This window comes from Opisthorchis viverrini (assembly GCF_000715545.1).
Source record: "Opisthorchis viverrini unplaced genomic scaffold opera_v5_280, whole genome shotgun sequence".
NCBI lineage: Eukaryota > Metazoa > Platyhelminthes > Trematoda > Opisthorchiida > Opisthorchiidae > Opisthorchis > Opisthorchis viverrini.
In genome coordinates, this window is record NW_008751939.1 from 643744 (window position 1) to 665232 (window position 21489).

The 21489-nt window shown below is 43.5% G+C and overlaps 1 protein-coding gene across 1 annotated transcript; it reads right to left on the reverse strand.

The window, feature by feature from the left end:
* Positions 1-3110: 3110 nt before the first annotated feature.
* T265_14871 (hypothetical protein) lies at positions 3111-7553 on the reverse strand (the record flags this gene model as incomplete). Its single annotated transcript, XM_009175606.1, has 2 exons — positions 3111-3549; positions 6187-7553. The coding sequence occupies 2 exons, from the start codon at positions 7545-7547 to the stop codon at positions 3255-3257; spliced, it is 1656 nt and encodes a 551-aa protein (XP_009173870.1).
* Positions 7554-21489: the final 13936 nt, after the last annotated feature.

Genomic DNA, 21489 nt, shown 5'->3' on the forward strand with positions numbered 1-21489 from the left:
CACAGGTGACAGGACTTGCTTCGATAGCTACTTCAATGAACTATCAAGATGACTGGATAAAGACCCTGTAGTCGCTTCAGAGATTGACTCAACTTCACGTTATGGTGTCTGAAGCACTTTTGCGCCAGTAAGACACCGGGCGAGTTATGCTCCTATCAGAACAAGTGAACTGTGTATTGGACCATCTTTAGACTCCCACTGGGATACTTCAAGATTCATGCCTGGTTACAAGGAAAATTTTACATTTTTGGCATAAAACGCCATAGAGTGATAGCACTGGTCATGCACTGCAAACAGATATTTCTAACGTTGTGAATTCTCAGCCAACCGCTGACCCAGCTAGCTGATCGTCGTAATAAATGACGGGTTGGATCGCTATCTTGCCGAAATCATCAGGGATACTGAAACCAATATTTGCTTCAAATAGCAAACGCTCAAATTAACGTGTGGGCCGCCGAAACAAATAGCCCGAGTTCAAGTCTCCCGACAACAGGAGCTCCTTTCTTTTGTAAAACAGTGTATGAAGAATGTCTTCCTATAACTGAACTACCTGTTCCTCGCTGAATAATGTGAAAGACTGAGGACATGTGTTGTAAGTGCTTCACGAGACAATTTAATCAATACCAGAGATTCAGAACCGTCGTTCAAGAACATTGATAAATTTTTATGATGCCTATTAGGACCAGTTAAACTGGCCAACTAGGCTGCAAGAGCAGAAATATCGGTCAGGTAATTACGCGGTCACGAGTTATGGTGACCTTGACCAGACCAATTAACAACATTGGTAGGTATTTTTAAAGGCTTTAGGCCAGGTAAACACTTTCTGATTTGTCACTATGTTTCGTCCGACGAACAGCCTGTCTGGTAGTACCCTGCTAATAGGTGCTTTTGGCTTCCCAGTTTAGAATATGCTGTCAGGAGCAGCGACCAGCATGCATCGTTCTGGAAGAATAAACAAGCAAAAATGCACAACAGACCCTTCTATATGCTTGATTGGGCATAATCGCAATGTTGTTCAGTCGGTTCAGTTTCTCAGTCGCAAACGGTGCACTGGCCCCAGCCGCTACATGGTTCATTCACTGAGGATAATCATAGTACCGTGTTAGTCACGTGTTAGAAGCAATAACCTTACCAATTGATTGACGTTAAACGATTCTGTTTTTCCGGTGTGTTAGGGATCCAAGCAGATATGCAGCGAAGGCGGTAGCCTGGATGCAAGACCACCCTTGGTTGTGTGACACAGCCATAAGCGTCAGGGCCACCAGCCGTCGGTTCGTTCCGTCCCGGGGCCCCCACCTGTGGAGACGGCAGCTACTAAAGTGACTGAGTTGACTAGTAGGAGCTTTCATGCTTCGTTGTGAAGTCATAGGATTAGTGTTCCTCGGTCGTCCCGATCCGATACAAGGCTGGGTGCAGATGGATCTGGGACCCAAACGGTAATCTGGCATCTGGGCACGGCAGCTTAAGTTATGGAATGCAACCAGCTGATCTACCGAGGAGAGTGAACTTTCCCTAGAGACACCGGGCGTACCTCAGCATTTCTGATCTGATGTTACATCAGACTTGCGCAATGCTTCGCAAGCACCGCTGATCGGACATGTAGTCTACGAAGACCTGCGCGCGTCTCTGTCTCAAAGTGGTACAGATCGAACCGCAGCAAAACACTCCAATCCTGACAACTGAGGTCACATCGGTGCCACAAGCGTTGCCCAAGTCCTCCCGATTCGTGAGTTGAGTTTATCGTGCGCCGGTCCTCCATGACATACGCAGCTATCCAGGTGGGTCAACTTAGTTTCAACGTCGATCGGTTAATCTATCATGGCGAACATCATTTTGGAAGCTATGGAGAAAATATTGATACCCCGGTTGTTTTCGCACGATGTTCTTGCTTCATTTTTAAAAGTAGATGTCATCGTCGACGGGGCTCTACTCCGTCGATATTTTTTCCCCGCTCCAGGCACTTTCAAGTAAAGTCAAGAAGGTAAACCCGAGGGAGTCTCCACCTTTGAAGAGTTCAGGATGAAAGCCATCTGAACCGGAGACTTTGTTTCGCTGAAGCAATAAAATAGAACACTGAACTTCCGTTGCCCATGGCACCCCGGTGTCGACATTGTCTCCAGCGGTTAAGCTGAAGTGCGCCCCAAAGTCGTTGGCTGATCGTCCAAGACGATGTTTTTGTGAATGAAGTGAGGTCTCAGCTGTTTCGAAGGTTGTTTCACTAACACTCACCTACTCAGGGTAATTTGATCGGACTAGCTAAGAGCAGACTTCTTGTTCAATGTTCAGCTTATCATCACTTTGCTGTCGTCCCGACTCAAATAATCATCTACCACTGAATGATTGTTACATCCAAAAGTTAGCAACCGTAATATCAACTGGTCAAGAAATCGCACAACAATTTGAACATTCCGAAGTTTTGGAATTTCCCAAATAGTTTGTCTCACACTGTGCTTACCGGCTTCTATCAATCTGTAAAAAAAAATTACATTCCCATATTTGTGCCCGTGTTCGTGGTGTTGCATTTCAATTTAACCACAATGGGATAATTAGCCACGAGCTTGTATTCGGAGTTCGGACTGTCCGGTGAAACTCTGCTTTCTAATTTCACTCCTTATGACTGTGTTTAGTGACTCATCTACAGATCTGTTTTCTTCTAACCTATGGTTATCCAGCTCAGCAGCACAGTAGGCCAATTGCTCATCGGTTCAGTCTAATGCCCTGAACAATAATGTTTCCAACGCCATGATTGTGCAACTAATTCTAGCATACTGCAGTCCAAATTGGTTCTAACCGTTGTGTTTACACACACCCCTATACTCAGGGGTTTTGATAGCTAGTGTCAGTGAAATTAGTGAGTGAATATCCCAATTCTTGGACCACCCGATCGCTGTATGTCATTCCCGTGCTTACTTCAGGCTGTGGCACTATTCACGATAACCGATTTTTATTGGTTTGCTACTTGGGATTCTCTAGTTTTTAGGCCCACGTAATTGCCTGACTACTTATCATTTTTTCCCTAAGTAACTGCTCACAGACCCGGTCCACTCAGAGCAGAAAAGCAGAAAAAAAATAAGTATATTGCAAAGCCGGACGCTGCTTTGCTCCGTGACATCCAATCGTATTGGAACAAAGAACTTGTCTTCTGTGCCGCAGCACAGATGGGTTGAGGTGTCTATATACATGACTGGTAAGTGCTCACCAGTGCAGCTAATTATAAAGATGATGGTAAACATGGCGGCTCACTCACTTGAAGCTTATTGACGCCATGCCCGCAAGTAGGAATTATCACAATAGAACCAATCAGCCATTGCGGAAATCTTCTTCCGGTACGCCGGACAATCCCTTCGGGCGTTTGTGATGTCACGTAGTATTTCGCGAGTAGAGCGACATATTCCGGAGAACTCTTTTGAAAGTTTTATTGCAGCAAACGCTTCATCCATTTCTCGTTTGTTCCAAACCAATTCGGCTAGCCCAAGTAAATGGGGTACAGTTTGCGAAATGTGTCCGATTTTGTCAGGTTCTTGGACCGTTTTTTCCGATTCGGAAAGCCTGAAGGTAAGGAAGATGCAGAAATGAGCAGCGGACCGTGGGATTTTTTTCCTCATCATAGGTATTCACCTCTAGTTAGGTGTCTCGAAGTGACAAATCAATAGCTGCCCTTCATGAGAAAGGAACAGTAAGAAACGAATATGACAGCCGAAAAGTGACTGGCTGTAAGACGTGAATACGGCCCTCTTCGAATAGACTGTGGTTGGTATTGTGTGCACTATTTTTACCCACACTGTCACAATTTGCCCTCATCACATCTATGGCTTCTGAATGATCGGTTTCCCCATCGAACTGGTCACGAAGTTTGTAGTTCACAATCACTGACACCAACACCGTCGAAAACATTAGGGCGTCACTGTCATACAACCATGTCACTTTATATCAATAGAGCTTTGTTATGGTAGGATGGGAAACGAGGCCCGGGGGAAGGTCTAGTGCTGTTATTAAGCACATTAAATGTAAACTTGACAGGATTCTCTGAACTCACAACATCTATTGAATTTCATATCAGTTCTACCGCCAGATGAGGGGAAATTGAGTCTCGAGATGGTCATTAGAATTCTGTCATTCAATACGTTACAGAACCTAGAGTTCTATACTTCACCATAACTATTTATTTAATTTATCCCTTCTGCTGTCTAACTCGTAGTCTTGTAAGCTAGTGCACGGCTCCTGAATGTCAAAAGGCCCGACCCCCCACTTTGTTATCCAATAGCCCCAATGCTTAGATGGTGTTCGATGCACATAGCGACTGTCTTGCTTTGTTCAGTTGATTGGCGCTTAGTTGTATGTGGTTGTGTGATTTGTAGGATTCATTTTGTACATCCCTAGCACAGTTGTTCCGGTTAGTTCACATCAAACGGGAAGCATTAGTTCCGAGCTTCGCTCCTACGAGAGCTCATCAGCGGTGCATAGCCTTGGTGATGCAGGAGTTTGAACTCGGGACGTCTGATTCCACCAACGTACCATGGAAATACCTGGACACAGGAAGTTGTTCACATGAGTGAGGTGCTTGGTCTACCCGATGGTTCTAACACCACCCAGAAACTGCACCGGTTAGACCGATCGATGGATGCACATTTCAGGACCTCTCTGTCAGGTAGCGCCACGAACATTTGAAACCCGCTGGACAATTTTTGATCAACTGTGGGTGGTTGCGGAGGGCAGCGTGATGGCTTGTTCGTGGGACACCCAAAATACATATGCCTAGCTAGCTACCGCTGGTTAGTAAGCAGTTTGTCGCTACTTAAAACTCCGGAGTATCCCAAGGTAAAAAACAAGGTGACACCAACAACCCATACCATAGGCATTCAATGACGGACACATGACAATGTCTCAGATTTGAGCAGTGATACATATCCATATGTTGTCCGGATTGTAATTTCCCTTTAGAGAGTCAACATGTTTTTCCTAGGAAAAATCTTTCGGAAAGCATTCTCAATCTGCTTTTAGTGCACGCTTGTGTTCCCTATGGATAGTAGCGATTACTCGCTAGACGTGGAAATCGACCTCTGACGCCAGTTGGGAAAAAGAGTTCAAGAAACAGAATCATAAAAAGCCCCATGTTCCGCTTTTCTCAATGAAAAACACTGCAAACAGGATTTTCAAGCTACTGAAGTAAAAAGCCATAAAACTGACCAGTTTGCACGCACTAAATGCGCCACAAACGTTGGAGCAATGCCAGAGACAACAACATACCGATACCACTGCTGCACAAACACATCAGTTTCTTTGAAAAAAGCCCTCTGATAAAAATAAGAAAAATGGAACAGAGGGAACTAGGACTGACCTACCACAAACAGATGAGGTACCTAAATTTCCAAAACTCAGTGAAACAACTAGCTAGAATTTGATAGCAGAGTTTAATAACCACGGACACTGGTTAGCCGCCATAAGACTGCAGAAATTTAGAGCTTTCTTGGTGCCGTCCTCCGGGATGAGCCCCAGGTAATTGTCTCCGTGCTTGGCTGGAATACCGGCGGAATCAGGTGGTTTGTTCACCTCTCCCAAAGTGTGCAGATGGTAAATTCGTAAAGTATCTTCAGGTGAGTGGTATACCCTCGTGAGGAAGGACAATCCCACAACTCCCTACGAAATAAGCAAGTCTGTTTGGAAATTTCAAATAATTATTCAGTGTTCCGGTCAATGTTAGGGATATTAGGGAATCCCTCTATGAGAGATGTCCTAGAGGGAGGGAACAAACTGTTCCATACCAACGTTATATTTGTTCGACACAAGTATCCAAAATATTAATGTGGTTTGCGTTACCTAAGATTCGTTTGCTGAAATAGGATCGGTTGCCCTCAAAAACGGATGGTAGCAGGCAATTTGACACAAAATCTGTGTCAAAATAAAACTCCCGCGACTTTTGGATGCCAGCTGGCGTATGAAAGATTTGGTCCCACCCGCCATTCCGGCGTTGGGATCATCACGTTGACTCCATGCTTATTTCTCTGCTTAATTCCTCTCCCATAGATGGTATTTGAGAACTGCACTTGCATTTTGGCCGGATTTATGGTGCATTAGTCAAGGTGATCACTGTGCCGTGCCATTCAAAGGACTAAGGGGGACTGTGTATTCATCGTATTAAAAAGACCCTATTATGGATAAGTTGTAAAGTGTTGCCAGCTCACTTACTCCATCCTGTAGGACGTCATTGTTGACTCAGCACTGTGAACCTCCTTCTGTGTGTCTGTTGTGTCTGATTTCAAGGATGATCCTTTCGATGCTTCAGACATTTGGAGAATATTCTTCTGGGGGTCCGTTTCCGTCGGCGCTAACTTCTCTTCAGTCTCAAGAGATTTCACAACAGATAGTCTGGACATCATGAAGCCGGAATCCTTTCTGCGTTCTTCTTCTTCTTCAAGATGCTTTTTTTCCAAACGACTGAGTTGCTCGAATGCAGGGCGAATCCTGAATCCTGACAGCCGATTCCAAAAGTGTTGATCACATAATTCCAACATCACCTCAAGCATTGCGTCTTCCAACTTTCGACCTTCCCCTAGCGCAGTACCACGTAAGTAGGGTTTTTCCACAAAACTAATTAACAAACGCCCGTATATTGATGTCAGTGTGTGCCTGCCTGTCAATCTGTCCGGAGCGTACTCCCGAGCATGTAGGAGGTGAATCATTAGAAAAACCAGTGTGTCCGTATGGCAGGTGGAGGACTGAAGCACTGCTTTCATGACCAACTTACGTATTTGGATATTTGGGCGCAGGAAAAAGTCAAACACCGGTGATTGACTCAGTTCAGGCATTAGACTACGATTGAAGTGCAATGGCTTTGCCGCCAATTCGTTCAGAAACAATCGAACCACGACAATCTGTACCGGGTGTTCCATGTCACCAACCAACTTTGTAATGGCTTTATTGTTGTTAAAGACCTTTAACAACTGCAAAAATGCTATTTTTGCACGGTCGTAGTATTCGAACAGCTCTTCGAAAATACAGTTCCATGATGAATTATAGCAATATGCTTCAATAGAGTTAATCAGAATCCGTAACAAATTTGGCACAAAAGGGCTAAGGAAAGGTTGATAGTTTATTAACTTCAAAGGTGCCAGAAATATTCGCTGATACTTGCGAGTACGCACCGATTTTACTGAAGGAAGGTAAATGGATCTTGTTTTGCAGGATTGTCTCCGTATCCGTTTCCGCTCATACGCGTCTGGGTCCACGTACTGGTGAACTTCGCATGGTCCGGCAGCCGTCAAACTGACTGCAAACTTCGGGTGTGGTATCTTTTTAATTGACTTTAAAACCCGCTGTGATGGATCATCCGCTGAAGGCATTTCGGGAAGTGCATCTTTAAGCATTTCCGTGATTTTTACCGATGTCGGGACACGTTTAACCAATCGGCTGAATTTAGGCTCTTCTGGTAAGCTGCTAGGCAAGTAAAATGCTTTTGGAGCAGCTGCATTAATTTCCTTCAAGTCTTTTGACTGTGACTGGTCAATATCCGAAAACCTGACTGTCAGAGATTTTCGCTTTTTGTTCATTCTAGCCAGTATCTTTGCATACAAAACTGGTCCAATCGACTATCTGCTTCAAACTTGTGCACATCCAGCCTCGGGATCATCTGATCTCGGAGGTCACGTGATTTATGTCCCGAGGATGGTTGACTATTTCTACCGGACAACCATGATGGTCAGACCAGGTTCGATTGAAATATCTTCACTATAAGTGATGATGGTGTCCTAGGACGATAAAGTGTGGTTTTTGTAATGGATAGATCTTGCTACGGGTAACGTTTTTAAATGCATTTTGAATAGCTAGAGGAGGAATTATGGTCGTTGCAACCGTTTTATATTTCTGGATTTAACGCTCATTGATGGTGCACTACGGCGTATCTAGTAGGCGTCGTGAATGTCACCTAAAAATGCCAGCACCTTAAAAGCAAAGTAGTCTCGGAATGAACAGGTGTTCCTACTGCCGAATCGGTTAGTATAGAGCACTAGTGGGTAGTCGCTATTCTCCTGCTGCAAACGATCAGGGACTCGTTGACTGATTACCACTAACTTTCTGTTGAGCAAGTTGACTTCTCTGATGCCAGTTTCCATTGACAGCTTACATGCAAGAATTTCAAAGTTCAAATTTTGGCAATAGATCAGTGTAACAGACTCTGAGCCACAAACTAGTAGCTTTAAAACAATTAAATATTGTTATTTCAGGATTTGTCAACATGTGTGTTGTGTCAGTGGAGATTTAACTGTTGGAAGGAATGTAAGCGCCAATGATAGGCCATCGGTCCAAATGTTGCTAACAAATCGACTTTTTTAAAAAGCAACTTGTTAGAGCTTCGGGTGATGATGATGGATGACTGTGTCGTTACCGTCATGGACTAAGTGACTTTTGATATCATGTTCAGAATGCCGCCAAACCAACTAGTTTTCCATGGGAAGGGGCAGAGTGATGAGGCTAAATTTAGGGTGAACAGCTAGCGGGCCGCTCTGTTCGTCAGGTTGGCGGAATTGATTGTTAGATGATCGATCTTATTCACTGGCTGTGGGCAGATGGCCTGAAAAGATCAAGTACCAACCGCGTGATGGCAGCCTATTTGGCGAAATATCTCGAGTGGTGTATCATCCGAGCAGGGTTTTAGAAGGATACACATTCCTTTGATGTTTACTGAATTAAGTTGAGGAACAAGAGAGCCACTAATCTTAGTAGAGTGTTGGACTCCAGATTAGTTTCGTTTGCACACATCAGCCAAACCCCACTGCCATGAGGGAAATATACATAAACTGCAGCCTAACCATCAAAACAAAAGCAGAATCATTCTACTATACAAGGGAAATTCGTTTCCAATTTGGCAGTGGGTGGCTGCAAGCATTCCAACAATGGTGCACAGCCAGACAAAAACTATGTAATCCTGGGGGCGAGATGATCAAAGTGGTTGGAGCGCGAATTTACTGACCGGAAGGTCCATGGTTCGAACCCGACCTCTGCCTCTCGACTTCCCCTGTCTAGGCTTGGGCGACCTGGCAGCATCCCATTCCTCATGCTTCCTTCGGGTGGCATGGCAGCTAGGCACCGAAAGTGTGCTACAGCTGAACGAATTTTATGTAATGCTGAATATACGCATTGTGGTTCCTACTAGCAAGGTTCTCAGCTGGCGCAACCCATTTCAACGATGTTTCATAAAGTTTGACCTGGCAGATTTCTTCAGTTTCGCTAAAACGAGTGTATTTCTTCCGCGTACAGCCTAAAGGAAGCCTGTTACAGCATACACAGGAAATGATCAATAAAATGGATTACCAAACTTTCGCTTTGTAGCGCCATGTATTATGCCATGTGTTTTAAGTAAGGTGTAAAAATTCAAGTTTTCGTCAATAACTCAATATGGTTTATTTGTGTACATAGTAGTATAACTGATAAGGGGCTTATTGGACAGATGGCTGCGCCAAAACTACAAGATCAAAGGTGAGAAGACTTACGAAAGCTGGATGACTGTAGTGTTAAGCTGGTGTTTTCCTAACTTTAAACACATCTTTTTGAAGGCAGTCTCTTATATGGTACATACAGTGGACCATCGAAGGCAGTTTATTTCACATATGAATCTATTACCGGAAAGTAGACCCAGCTCAACTTAGTCCCAATCCATTTAGGCCACTTCCTTTTTGCATGTTTCTTACTTGAATTGCTTACTAAGTGCAATTGTTCTAATCCAAGAACTATAACAGCGAAGCATCAGCGCTGAACAGTAATGTTATGCTATCGGAGATGATGATGATGATGATGACGATGGTGAAGCATGAAACAGTTTATTAGGGGTATACCATTAGTATTCTCTTTTGTTAACAACAAAAAACCACTTGGTAAATCGGAAGACGAGAAAGTGACACTAATAAAAACTGTGTTTTGAGGGAGTGAGGTTATAACAACTAGGTACACCTTAATCAAGCCCAATACAATATCAGAAATAGAAAGGTTCAAACGAAGGATTTATCGTTCTGAGTGCAAGTTGTAATAGTTCCACCGAGTTCGTTTGGGTGCAGGTAGTCGTGTTTCTTTTGGCAGATTCCCTTCTACACGATCCTGGTTGTCCGTAGTTTTTTATGGTTGAGCCCGTCTGTGTTCCGACGAGGGAGTGATGCGTGTGTGTATGCTGGATTTTGTTCCGTCCTTATCTATAGGTCGTTGCAATGAGTTGGACATGAAAACAGTGTGAAATCACCTGGTGTGGTTCAAAAGGTCATGGAACGGGAGTTGACATATTGTCGCGTTCATGTTACGATTTTGACGCGTGATTGTGAGACAGACGAAATGGAATGGGGGTAGTAGGTGCCGGTGTGAAATTGATTAGAGGAATAATTAAGCAGAAGGGTAAGCGTTACAATACTAACAGATGCTGTTTCACAGTACACTAAGCTTTGAGGGCATAGCACCACCACTACCTTAAAACCACTCTTGAGGTACCAACAGCAATAGCTTCTGATAGGTTTCTACTGCGGTGAAATGTTGTAGGTAACCATTTGCAATCAGTGGAACTCATTGTAGGAAGTGAAAATTAACCACCAGGATGTTTAACAGAACAAATTAGATATAACGCTGTACCGTACTACCAAGGTTCAAAATTTCAATACGCAGTGGCTCCAGGATATCCAATCTGAAGCAAGAAGCGTTTGAGAAAGTTCGAATTTCTTAAAGAAAAACGAAGAATATATACAGAATTTTTCATGATCTTATTGAAAGTACCGATTTTTTTTGTGGGTCTCAAGTTGTCTGGTGTGGGAAGTAAATTCTCCAACAGGAAGACCTAATTTTAATTTTACTGACTTGTTCGGTCCTCGTAGATTACTGACATGTAAAGCAGACCTCCCGTGAACCCTTTGCGATGTGTTGTTAGCCGGGGTGCTTAGTTGGTTGCTAATCTGAGAAGCTCGGTGTTTGTGTTGGTAAGGAAGTTCAGGAAAAGTGCTGATCTCCTTGAACCTGCTAAGTGTTAAAATCTCCTTGAACTGGACACTTGTGGAGCGACTCAAAGGAATGGTTTCAGATGAACGGATCTTCCCAGCACTGCTTTAACGAGCACACCACTCAAGTGCGTTAGTCCAGCTAGAGTAACCGAATTCTTACCGTCAACATTTCTTCAGAAAATATAATAAGTGACTGGCCAGAAGAAATTCCATCGAGGAACAGTGCTGTCCGCTGTATATCTGTGTCGTTTTCTGAAATGAGTGCTGTTGTGATGGCCTTTAGTTGGTTCCTCAACAGTTTGGTTACGTGACAAATGTGTCTAATGATAAGCCGTCTACCAGTTCTATAGAGGGCATCCCATCGGGACAACGAATTTTACCGTCCAATGAATCGGACGTGTGTTTAACAGTCCACTGGTAGATCCGCCAGCGAAGCATGCATTCACATGCCAAGGATGTACCGCATCTTGTGACCGGCAGTGGATTTTTGTGGGATGATTCCCATCTGACGAAACACGAGCTGGTAGATGCTGAAGTGGTCAGTGCTGAGAAACCGAGAAACGCTGTACAGCCGTCCCTTCGTTTGGAAATCATCAAGATTACGCATCCCATGAACCACTAGAAAGACTCCAATTTAATGTCTTTCATCGGCCAAATTTGGCTGACCAGCATTTAGAATGGATTTAGCATCACCGTATTTAAACAACACAGCCTTTTTAACGTGATTTGACGTGACTAGTAGCCATTTGAGTGAAAACAACCCGGACGGAAGCATATAGGGTAACCCTTGACAACGGTGAGACAGTTTTACAACCGTAATTCAGGCTTTCAGCATTGAATAGCTTTAGGTGTGGAATGATGTATGGATTGATGAAGGGTCGATCGTATCGTTTACTGGGGAGTATATCAGTGAAAAGTCTCGAAAATCCCTTTGCCATATTCATCCTACCGATCCGATGAATATTGTGCTTTGGTAAGAAATACAGAACATCCTGCTCACTAGTTTCCGACGTTTTCACTTCCCGGCGTGAGTCGGAAAAGTTGATTGACCAAGGTGTGCATCCTCAGCACTGTGCTCATACAGACGATAAACGCACACATTTCTTGTCGCTACTTCTAGCCGCTATGCCAGCATATTTGCCACAGACATTTTACTGATCTGATTTACTCACATTCACCTTTTCCTCTCAACACGGGTTGCTGTTGCTCGTATCGTTTGCACTGGTACTGGTGACCATAGGTTGGTCGGATGCACCGATTGCTCCTGAGACGGTTGAGAGAAAAACATTTAGGGATCGAACTGAGCGACTAACCTCTCGCTTACCGAACAGGTGCTCCACCAACAAGGGTATCCAAGTAAATGCCTGCTGTCTATCAAAACTGCAGACAACACACGATTAGCTAGAACGCTGCCCGATAAACTAACAGTTGCCCTCAGTGAGTATCAATGATGAGTTGTTTGTATGATTGATGTATGATGAGCCAGACGTTGGTGTGGCGGAGATACTCGGACGAACTTGAAGTAAAGTGTTAGGACAAAGATTAAGCACCTAGTAGCACCAAAAATACGCCAGGGATTACACTCCACTCACTATACTCCATATAATGAACGGGTGATTTGAACAATAAGAACATCCATCCCGTTACCAAACCTCTAAAGAGACATCCTAATGGTGCATGCATACTTCAACCCTTGAATACTGAGTGGAGGTGTGGTGGATTACGTGTAGGTTAAGTCCATAAGTGTGATGTAGAGCAGGTGTCCTTGGTTGGTTTGATTTCTCGCCCCAACAGGCTTTGTTTTACGCACAAGTAGCTCATGGACTTAAAGAGATCCCTTGATAAACAAGAAATGTTCTGACAAATACACTCACTTGTATATCAATTTGGCCTTGACGGGAGACTAACCTGGAACCCAGCTGAGTCCATCGTTTACGATATTATTAAGCAACTGAATGTGCTGCACCAGGCGCCCCGTGTCTCCCTTTACGATATTCGAATATCACGATACATTGGATAGATGTAATACACTCATTGGGACTCATCAGGTAGGCGCATCGCGAATAGTATACCCTGAGAAGATAAAAAATTAGAGATTCAACTAGGTTCCAGGTGCGTCTCCTGTGAAAATCAAATTGACATGAAAATGAGTATATTTGTCGAAATCTGTTCAAGTTCACTCAGAGCAGTGTCTACCTGATGAACCCCAAGAAGGGCGAAACCAATCATCGGCTGTCGAAGAGAACTCTATTACGCCTAAAAATGTTCTGATTTCTCCATCCTGTATTTGTTAGTGTGGTATCTCGACCCTAGTGAATGCTCCAGCCTCTGTCACTAATACAATCCCATCATTTCACCTAACTTTCTGATCATCCAATCCACGTGTCGTATGTGCGCGCGAATGGGGACAACCACGCACTTGTATTTGGCGAATGCAGTATGCGTGAGTGAGACGGGCAATTCTATCAACGCTGTTGAGCGTCAGACACGACAGTTCAGCGGTTAAACCGAGTTAGGTGGAGATGTACACACATCTGACCCTCTTAGGGAGGTGGTACAGACAGACCAATTGAGCTCGAACAAGTAAACTGGTGATTTAGCGATGAGCACACACGGACAACCACAGTTGACAAGCTGGTTAACCAAAACGGCCTTAGCTGTCGCTGGTTCTCATATGCAGTTGGTGCGCGACAGCGAACTGTCAGCTGATGAAGCACCGCCGGAAGGGAATGTTCGTTCTGAAATCATAAGCGCTCACAAGCGGTATGATTCGAACAACGGTCGGTTGAAACTCCTCAGCTCCTTAAGGAAACTTCACGTGCAGTTTACAAGTCTCTAAGACCAATTAACAACCCAATGGCAAGTCGGTGAGAGTAAAACTTGTCAGTCAAACTTTGACGTTTCACTGTAATTTGAATTTCTTAATCAGGACATATGTGGAGAATCGTCTTCGGTCTCTATACTGTCAAACCCAGGAGCTGGTGAGGAAGGAAGATATAAGGTTTTGATTGACTGCAACCTTGCATTCTTGCTCTATCCTACGGCGAGAATTGCCTCTTTTACAGCTTCACTGTCATTAAGTGTTTTTGCCAGAAAAACTCCAAACCATGTGGAAAATTATAGGTGCGAGTATTCTGTGATTTTCTGTACTACCCGGTATCTTGTCAATTTTGACTCATCGCCTGACGCGTTGGTGTCACGAGTTCACTTCTAAGTTGTCTATTTTGGGCCTACTTCAACGTGCACATAAATGATATAGCTGAATATGGGTTAATAGGTTGTTGGACGTCCGTTAATATATTACTAAAAAGGCTAGTAAAGGTATCAGAAGCACTTACTAACCATCAACCTGACGAGGTCACTCACGGAGTCTCCAGTGCAAATAGAATCTTGTCTGAGCGACATGACTCTGCGGCTCCAAGAGGCCAAAGTATAAGGCAGAGATACATTAAATCCACAATATATGTAATACCTGCACTACTTTACTGCGACTTTCTCACATAAGGATGAGTCAGCTATATAAAATTACCCGATGGCCACTGCTTATGCTGCACGATCCCCAACGAGGTCGGGGCACAGCGTTATCCAGTTTCTGTTCAACTATATAATCCCGTTGGCCTTAGCTACAGACAGTCAGGTTTTCAAGTACCCATCGGCAGCGAACACTGATGTTATGCTGTCAATGATGATGATGATGGTGATGATAACGATGAACTTGAACCATACGGATTTGAAGTTGGCACACGGTAGCTGTCAATGATGATGATGATGGTGATGATAACGATGAACTTGAACCATACGGATTTGAAGTTGGACTTGATAGTGACGGTACGGCAGGTGTGCAAATCTCACAAATGAGGGTTTGGGTGATGTAAGGTGAATGTAGGGTTAGGCAAATTTTATGCTTCAAGAGGTTTGTGCACTCGAAAAATCACTTTACCATTCAAGGGTGAATAACCGGTTCCGACAAACATCCACTGCGTACAATGGTTGCAGTTATGGAGAATGTTACATAGGTGTTCCAATAGGCTGAAGACGGAGTGTGCTACGTTTTGAGTTCAGAACCCAACCACAAACCAAAAGTCAGGATAGTTACATGATAGTAATCCAACACAATCAGTAATATGGTAATATATTTTGATCACAGGTTCTCAAGCTGATTTGGCCTAAACGCCACCGTTTTGCTCATCCATCATAACTCGTGTTCTCATATGCGCGAAAAATCGTTGCGATCGATCTCTTCAAGCCTTCATTGTACGTCAAAGGTTGCCCAGTTAAATCTACCGATTGTTTTCCAAGCCCTTCTGAAACGATAACTTTTCCAATTGATCGGCCAAAAAATTAATTTTATTCAACCCCCAGGTTACCCTGACCACTAGACCACGTGAGGAACCCACTTTTGCAGAGGCCAGAGAAATTTCACTTCTTCTTAGTCGAAATAGTTTTATCGGACGTCAGCTTTCGGAGGGAGGAGCATGCTTGCTTATATGAGTCGTGAATGATCTAGTATGTTAAAACGAATAACCTGTGGCCTTGCAATTTATGATGGTCAATTCCGAGTGATCAACTGCTAACTGGTTCGTCATCATCCACTTGTCTGCTTCACATGTTTGGGAATAGGTTAAACCATCGTTTGGGAAGTAATTATTCACGTTTGACCATTGTCCGGAATCGGCTATAAACTACCACCCATCGTGCACAATCGAAGCACTTCAATCGCCTAAAGCAACCAACAAACTGTTGTCCATGAGCCCCGTAAATTCTTCCTCAAACGCACTCATATTCGTGGTAAGTCAACACGATACCCACGATAAACCTCTGAAACTGGAGACGAATTTCGCATAATAAAACACTTACTCAACCTCAAGAAGTCAATACCCTAGAGTCACATAAGAAACATTTTCAGGCATCAGAGTTTCAGGATTGTTACCACTCTAGAAACAATACATTCGCAGTGTCATCGAAAGTTAGTCAAGAATAACAAGTAAAGGAATGACTGATGTTGCAAGTGTCGCCGCCACACACCTGGACGAAGTCAGTGTTATTTTCTTGTCTTCGTTTGGTACATCGTTGTAGAATTGATGGTAATTATGATAAATAGGTAAAGTGATTAATCTCGTTTTCTTCAAACACAGATTCTTGAAAGGTGATGATGACAAATACCCTCATTTGCATATCAATTTGGCTTTCACAGGAAACCCAGCTGCCTCATGTGTAATAATGCATCTGTTTATCGTCGGCACGCAGGTTCACCACGTTGATGAACTGGTGTGCTTCTCGACCGTTGGTCTAAGACATTGCTGAATACCGGAGACAATCACTGTCGTTATAGCGATTTCATAATCGGTTGGAACCAAGGTTAATTAATTGTTGCAGATTCGAAAATACATCACAGTTGAAGCGATGCAATAACACTCGCCGAAGGTAAGTGCTCGAGAGAAACACCGTACCGTCTCCTCAAGTCAGTTTTCGAAGCCTCATGATCAGCAGTGTCCCGAACATACATGAGCCTTTCTTTAGTGTCCAAGAAGTGCGCCTGAGTCCAAGTTAGTACAAAATATTGAATTGTTTCATTGTTTCATTTATTCAGTATTCGGCTACCCATACTTCAATACCTGCGGCAAGTAGCCGAAATGCACTGCCAGTATTCTTCAGTTGTTCAACTACAGCCAGTGAGCTCTTGATACGGTGTGACAAACAACACATGGTTTCGATACCTGATCCTCAGGCTGTTATGACGAAATATAAAGTACCGTTCTTCTGGATCGACCAACTCCCATGAAACATTAAAATAGACCAATCTGAGAAGGGTGGTCGCTATCAGTAAGGTTACTTGCCCCACTCACTTTCTACATTTATGTAAATTATTCTTGTGAGGTGCACCGCTGCGGCTAGTTTATCGTGTTGTATTGACCTTTATTTGATCTTCATCACTTATCCGTCAGAAATTCGTGATATGGGCGATTCGTTTTATATCGTTTTTAATGAGAGTCCCTAATTTCTTGTTACCTAACCGCATTTTGAGATTAGGAGCTGCGTACTGTTTTGTGTTCACCACAGCTGATGTCGCACCATTTAAGCTGTATGTACTGAGGAGTCACCTCAATGCGTGATTATTTTAGCCACCATGAACAGGTTGAACAGGGGTCGAATTGCTCTAAACTTCTTCAGTTCGACATTTTTTACTCAGCCGCTTCAGCGGAAGACAATGAGAAACACAAAGTGTTGAAAAGATCGACTACAGCCCTTCTGGATGTATGTGCACAGAATCTGGTGGGATGATCTTGATTCCCTTTATAGGAAACGCAACGATACCTTCGACGTCATTGTTGACATTGGTGCTACACCACTAAAACCACAAGGTTCATCTAATCATATTTAAAGCCTTAGAGTGAGAAGGAACGAAAAAGTACCGATAAGTTGACCTATGTCAAGCATTCTAAGGTGCCTACACCGCCAGGTGCTCAAGCAGACAATCTGGGAAGAAACTACTAGCTCAAACATCACTGACATCGACAAGGCGCCATTTCTTGTAATGTCTCCAGCCAAGTGAAAGAGGGGTCACAAGCACTTCATCCTGGACTTCGCTGCACAAACAACACACAACCCTTCTTAATCTTCTTCACACCCTTCCGTCAAGTCAAACAGTATCCAACTCGCGGTTTCCGTCATTCTGAAGAAGGCGTGGAGAACTCGTCTCGGTAGACGGTGTTTCGGTTTGTGTAGCACATGATCAGGTGTTGAGGCTTGCTGAACGTCCCTTGGCTTCCTGCTCCACCCACTATGGTGTGCCAAAGGGCATGGTATCTTCAGACAATCATTTATGGAGAAAAAGGAAAACTACTACAACCATATTTATAGAGCAATGAAAGAATGTTTCACAAGGTTGTGCTAGAATCTCCGTGAGGGTCGAGTTAAAGATGCTCGATCCGGATTGACAGGCATTCTGACCAATAAGGGCATGCCTTCGTTTGGTCCATATCCTGCACGTGACACGTTCGTCCATATGATGTGATGTTCGGTTATTAGGGACGGTTGGCCTCCGGATATCTAGCCACCGCAGTTGATGGTTCTGGGTGTTTTCCGCGACTGAAGTACCTGCCGCACATCCGAATACCCACTTTCCAATCATCTCGTTAGTAGACCGTTGACATTCATCCAGAACCAGCAACGTTTTTGAGGAATTGGTGGTAACATAGCTGAAGACGCCTTACATTATCTGTTCACAGAGGCCACATCTCGCAGCCATACAAAAATAGTCCTCATTGTAGACTGGTACACACGACTTTTAAAACCCTTCTTGACGTCACAAGTGACGCGAATTAGCAAAATTGATTCGAGTCTTTGAGATTCTTGCACTGACTTCCTCAGACCCGTTTCCGTCAGAGCTAATACAACTACCGATATATGTAAAATTCTCCACAACTAGCGGTTCTTCTAAAATTGTGCATACGTACGTATGTACAATGTACGTATATATGTACATATGTTCTGATGCATGACTGCATTCTGAAGGTATAAGGTGCATGCCAAAAGTTGGGTGACGGTGGCCAGTCCATTCAACAGGGCTTGTGCTTCGCATTGGTCTTCATAAAAGAGACCTACGTCGTCCGCGTGCCCCAAATCAACTGGGTTTTCACCAGCAGCAACATGAACACCAGGGTTTCGAAAGACTCCTGGTGTTCGCCTCATTATTTCATGAGTATCGCATAAACATTATGTCATCACTCAGACTGCCTTGTTTCATGTCTAACAAGACGTTCTAAAATCATGAAACTGACCGATCGTTAGTTGAATCGCTAATCTTGGTCAAAATAAAAGATAGATCAGAGGAGCCGACACTACTGTCATTCAGCCGAAAAGCAAAACTATTCTTCAAAGTGAAAACATGAGATAATCGACTAAATATTTAGCAACAACACGACGGATTGATCGTATCTAATATGGATTGGACGTGCATTCGACTGTGCATTCTCGCTGACCATGAGGACGAGGTATGTGTGAGCACCACTTGGACCCCACTTTTCTTATTCTGAAAGGGTGATTAGACAGGTCCTTATCTCCGTACTGACATTGTCGGCTTTGTTCAACAGAGAGTTATCGGATTTTCTGAAATGGTCCAAACTGTGCATTATCGAGATCCTACTCCCTCAACGAGGTCTTCACAGGATGGTACTACCACTCAAAGGAAGAAGGCCTGTGCTGCGAATTTTCCTATTAGAAAGCACTAACCGAACAGTTACAGACTATTGGACAAGGAAGCCAAGCTCTCATATGCATCTTGTTTATAAAAACCGAGTACCCGTTTTCTTCTCAAATGCGTCTTCCTGAAATTTCCTGGATATTCATTGACTACCACACAAATGTAAGTGAAAGCTACAAAACAATTCCACAAATCCCGTAATAAACCTCACCTTTCGAATGACGCAAAGCGGATTTACGAGAAAACCACATACTACTCGCATGCCTCATGAGCAGTACCAACGGTTACACACCACATATTGTTCAGGCTGGTTTGTTTAAAGTGTCTAGAGTCATAGCCACTCTTCGACCGGAGTAAAGTTAATGAAGTCTCCAAGCTACTTTAAATCATCGGAAGCGATGCATATGATCTAGCCAGTCTGAAAAAGGCTTTTGATCAGCACTACATAAACTTCCCCACTAGTGTACCCATGATAAGATTTAATCCAAAAAGTATATTGTCGATCCTTGGTTAAAAAAACATTCATCCAGTCATCTTGGATGTTGCAAAATCTACGCTGTCGCAGGTAATACAAAGATATAGTCGTTCAGCTGTACCACCCTGTGATGACCATGATTGATACTCTACTCATTGCTCTATTCATTATTCTCTTGTTTTAATATCCCATATGCTGTACATATACGCCAATTCGAATACATACATGCTACTTGTTGTGCTGATCTGAATTCTGGATTTCCAGTTGGTCCGGTTTTACCGATATATGTGCGAAACTCAATTCTCACATTTTGGCGTCGCGATTGGAACAATTCATCATGCCTGCCGAAATGGAACCGTTAGATGTTAATTCAACTGCGCGTGACGTAGAGGATTATTTGGAACGATTCGACATATAGTGTCTCACAAAATCTGATATGGATGATAAGAAACTCACGGCATATTTCCTATATTTCGCTGACAAGGAGGCGTATACGTTGATCAAGAATTTTAGTATATCCTGAATCTCCAATCGATATTTCCTACAATGCACTGAAGAAAAAAGTCCTTCAACACTTCAAGCTGATTAACTTTGTAGCAGCAGAAAGAGCTAGGTTCAATATGTTGATCCGCTCCCGTTCTCAGTCGGTTCATGATTTTGTATTGCAGCTGCAGACACAGGCAGCCAAAGTGACTACGGTGCCCACTTGGAAGACCAGCTGCGTGATGGGCTCATTGCTAGCATTCAACTGCCCGATTTACAGCAGAAGCTGCTGCTCTGTTCGGACCAGAAATTTCAAGCTATTCGGAAAATATGTGAGCAGTATGACGATGTGAAGCATGCAACGAAGACTGAGGAAGCAGTCTTGTTAAATTATTCTGAAAGAAATAATTCAAGGATGCAGACGAACAACCAATTCAAACCTCGAACAAATTTTCGTGCCCCGAATCCATCAACATGACACTTCACAGATCGTAATTCTAATCCGATGGTTGAAAAATTTGGAAAATGTGAATCTTGTGGGCGAAACCATTCCAGATATTCATGCCCTCACAGACGAGCGAAGTGTTTTATCTGCGGTAAGCATTATCTGAAGATGTATCTACTCTTTCTTTGTCTGTTTTATCCCGAAATTCGTCACACGTATTTAAAACTTTGATATCTGCTGCTGGTTAAAAGCATGACTTCATTGTTGACACTGGTAGTGTTGAGTCCATTATTACACAATCAGATTTGACTGCATTCTACCCCAGTGCCTTGATATTGCCTACAGATGTTAACCTTCGTGGAATCACTGGACATTCTGTACCTCTAGTTGGTAGTTGCACGATCCCTGTGAGATTACCCCAAGGTACTTCTATCGATTGTAATTTTTTGGTTTCAACTCCGGGACCATCGATTATCGGACTCAAAGTTCTGCGCTCACTGCAAGCCAGTATCACCTTATCGACCTCTGTGAATGAGAATGAAATCAGACAACCCATTCTCAAATGTCCTAAGGCTTCAGGTGGCATGCAAATACCCTGGAGACGAATTAGCTTACACGGGCCGGTTTGTCAAGCGTTTCAGCGAGTTCATGCCGACTACTGTGGTTCTTTTCTCGGCTTTGATTTTTATTGACGCATATTCACGTTGGCCTGAAGTTTTTCTGACTAAGTCTCCAAGTGCCGAATTCACACAGCGGGCATTGAGGAAAGTATTCAACCATGAAGGTGTACCAACTGTTTTGGTCACTGACAACAACACACTTCACTGCAAAATTTCTCGAGGAATGGTTGAAGGGTCTTGGATGTCGACATCTGTTTACTGCTCCGCGACATCCCGTCGAATGGACTTCCTGAGAA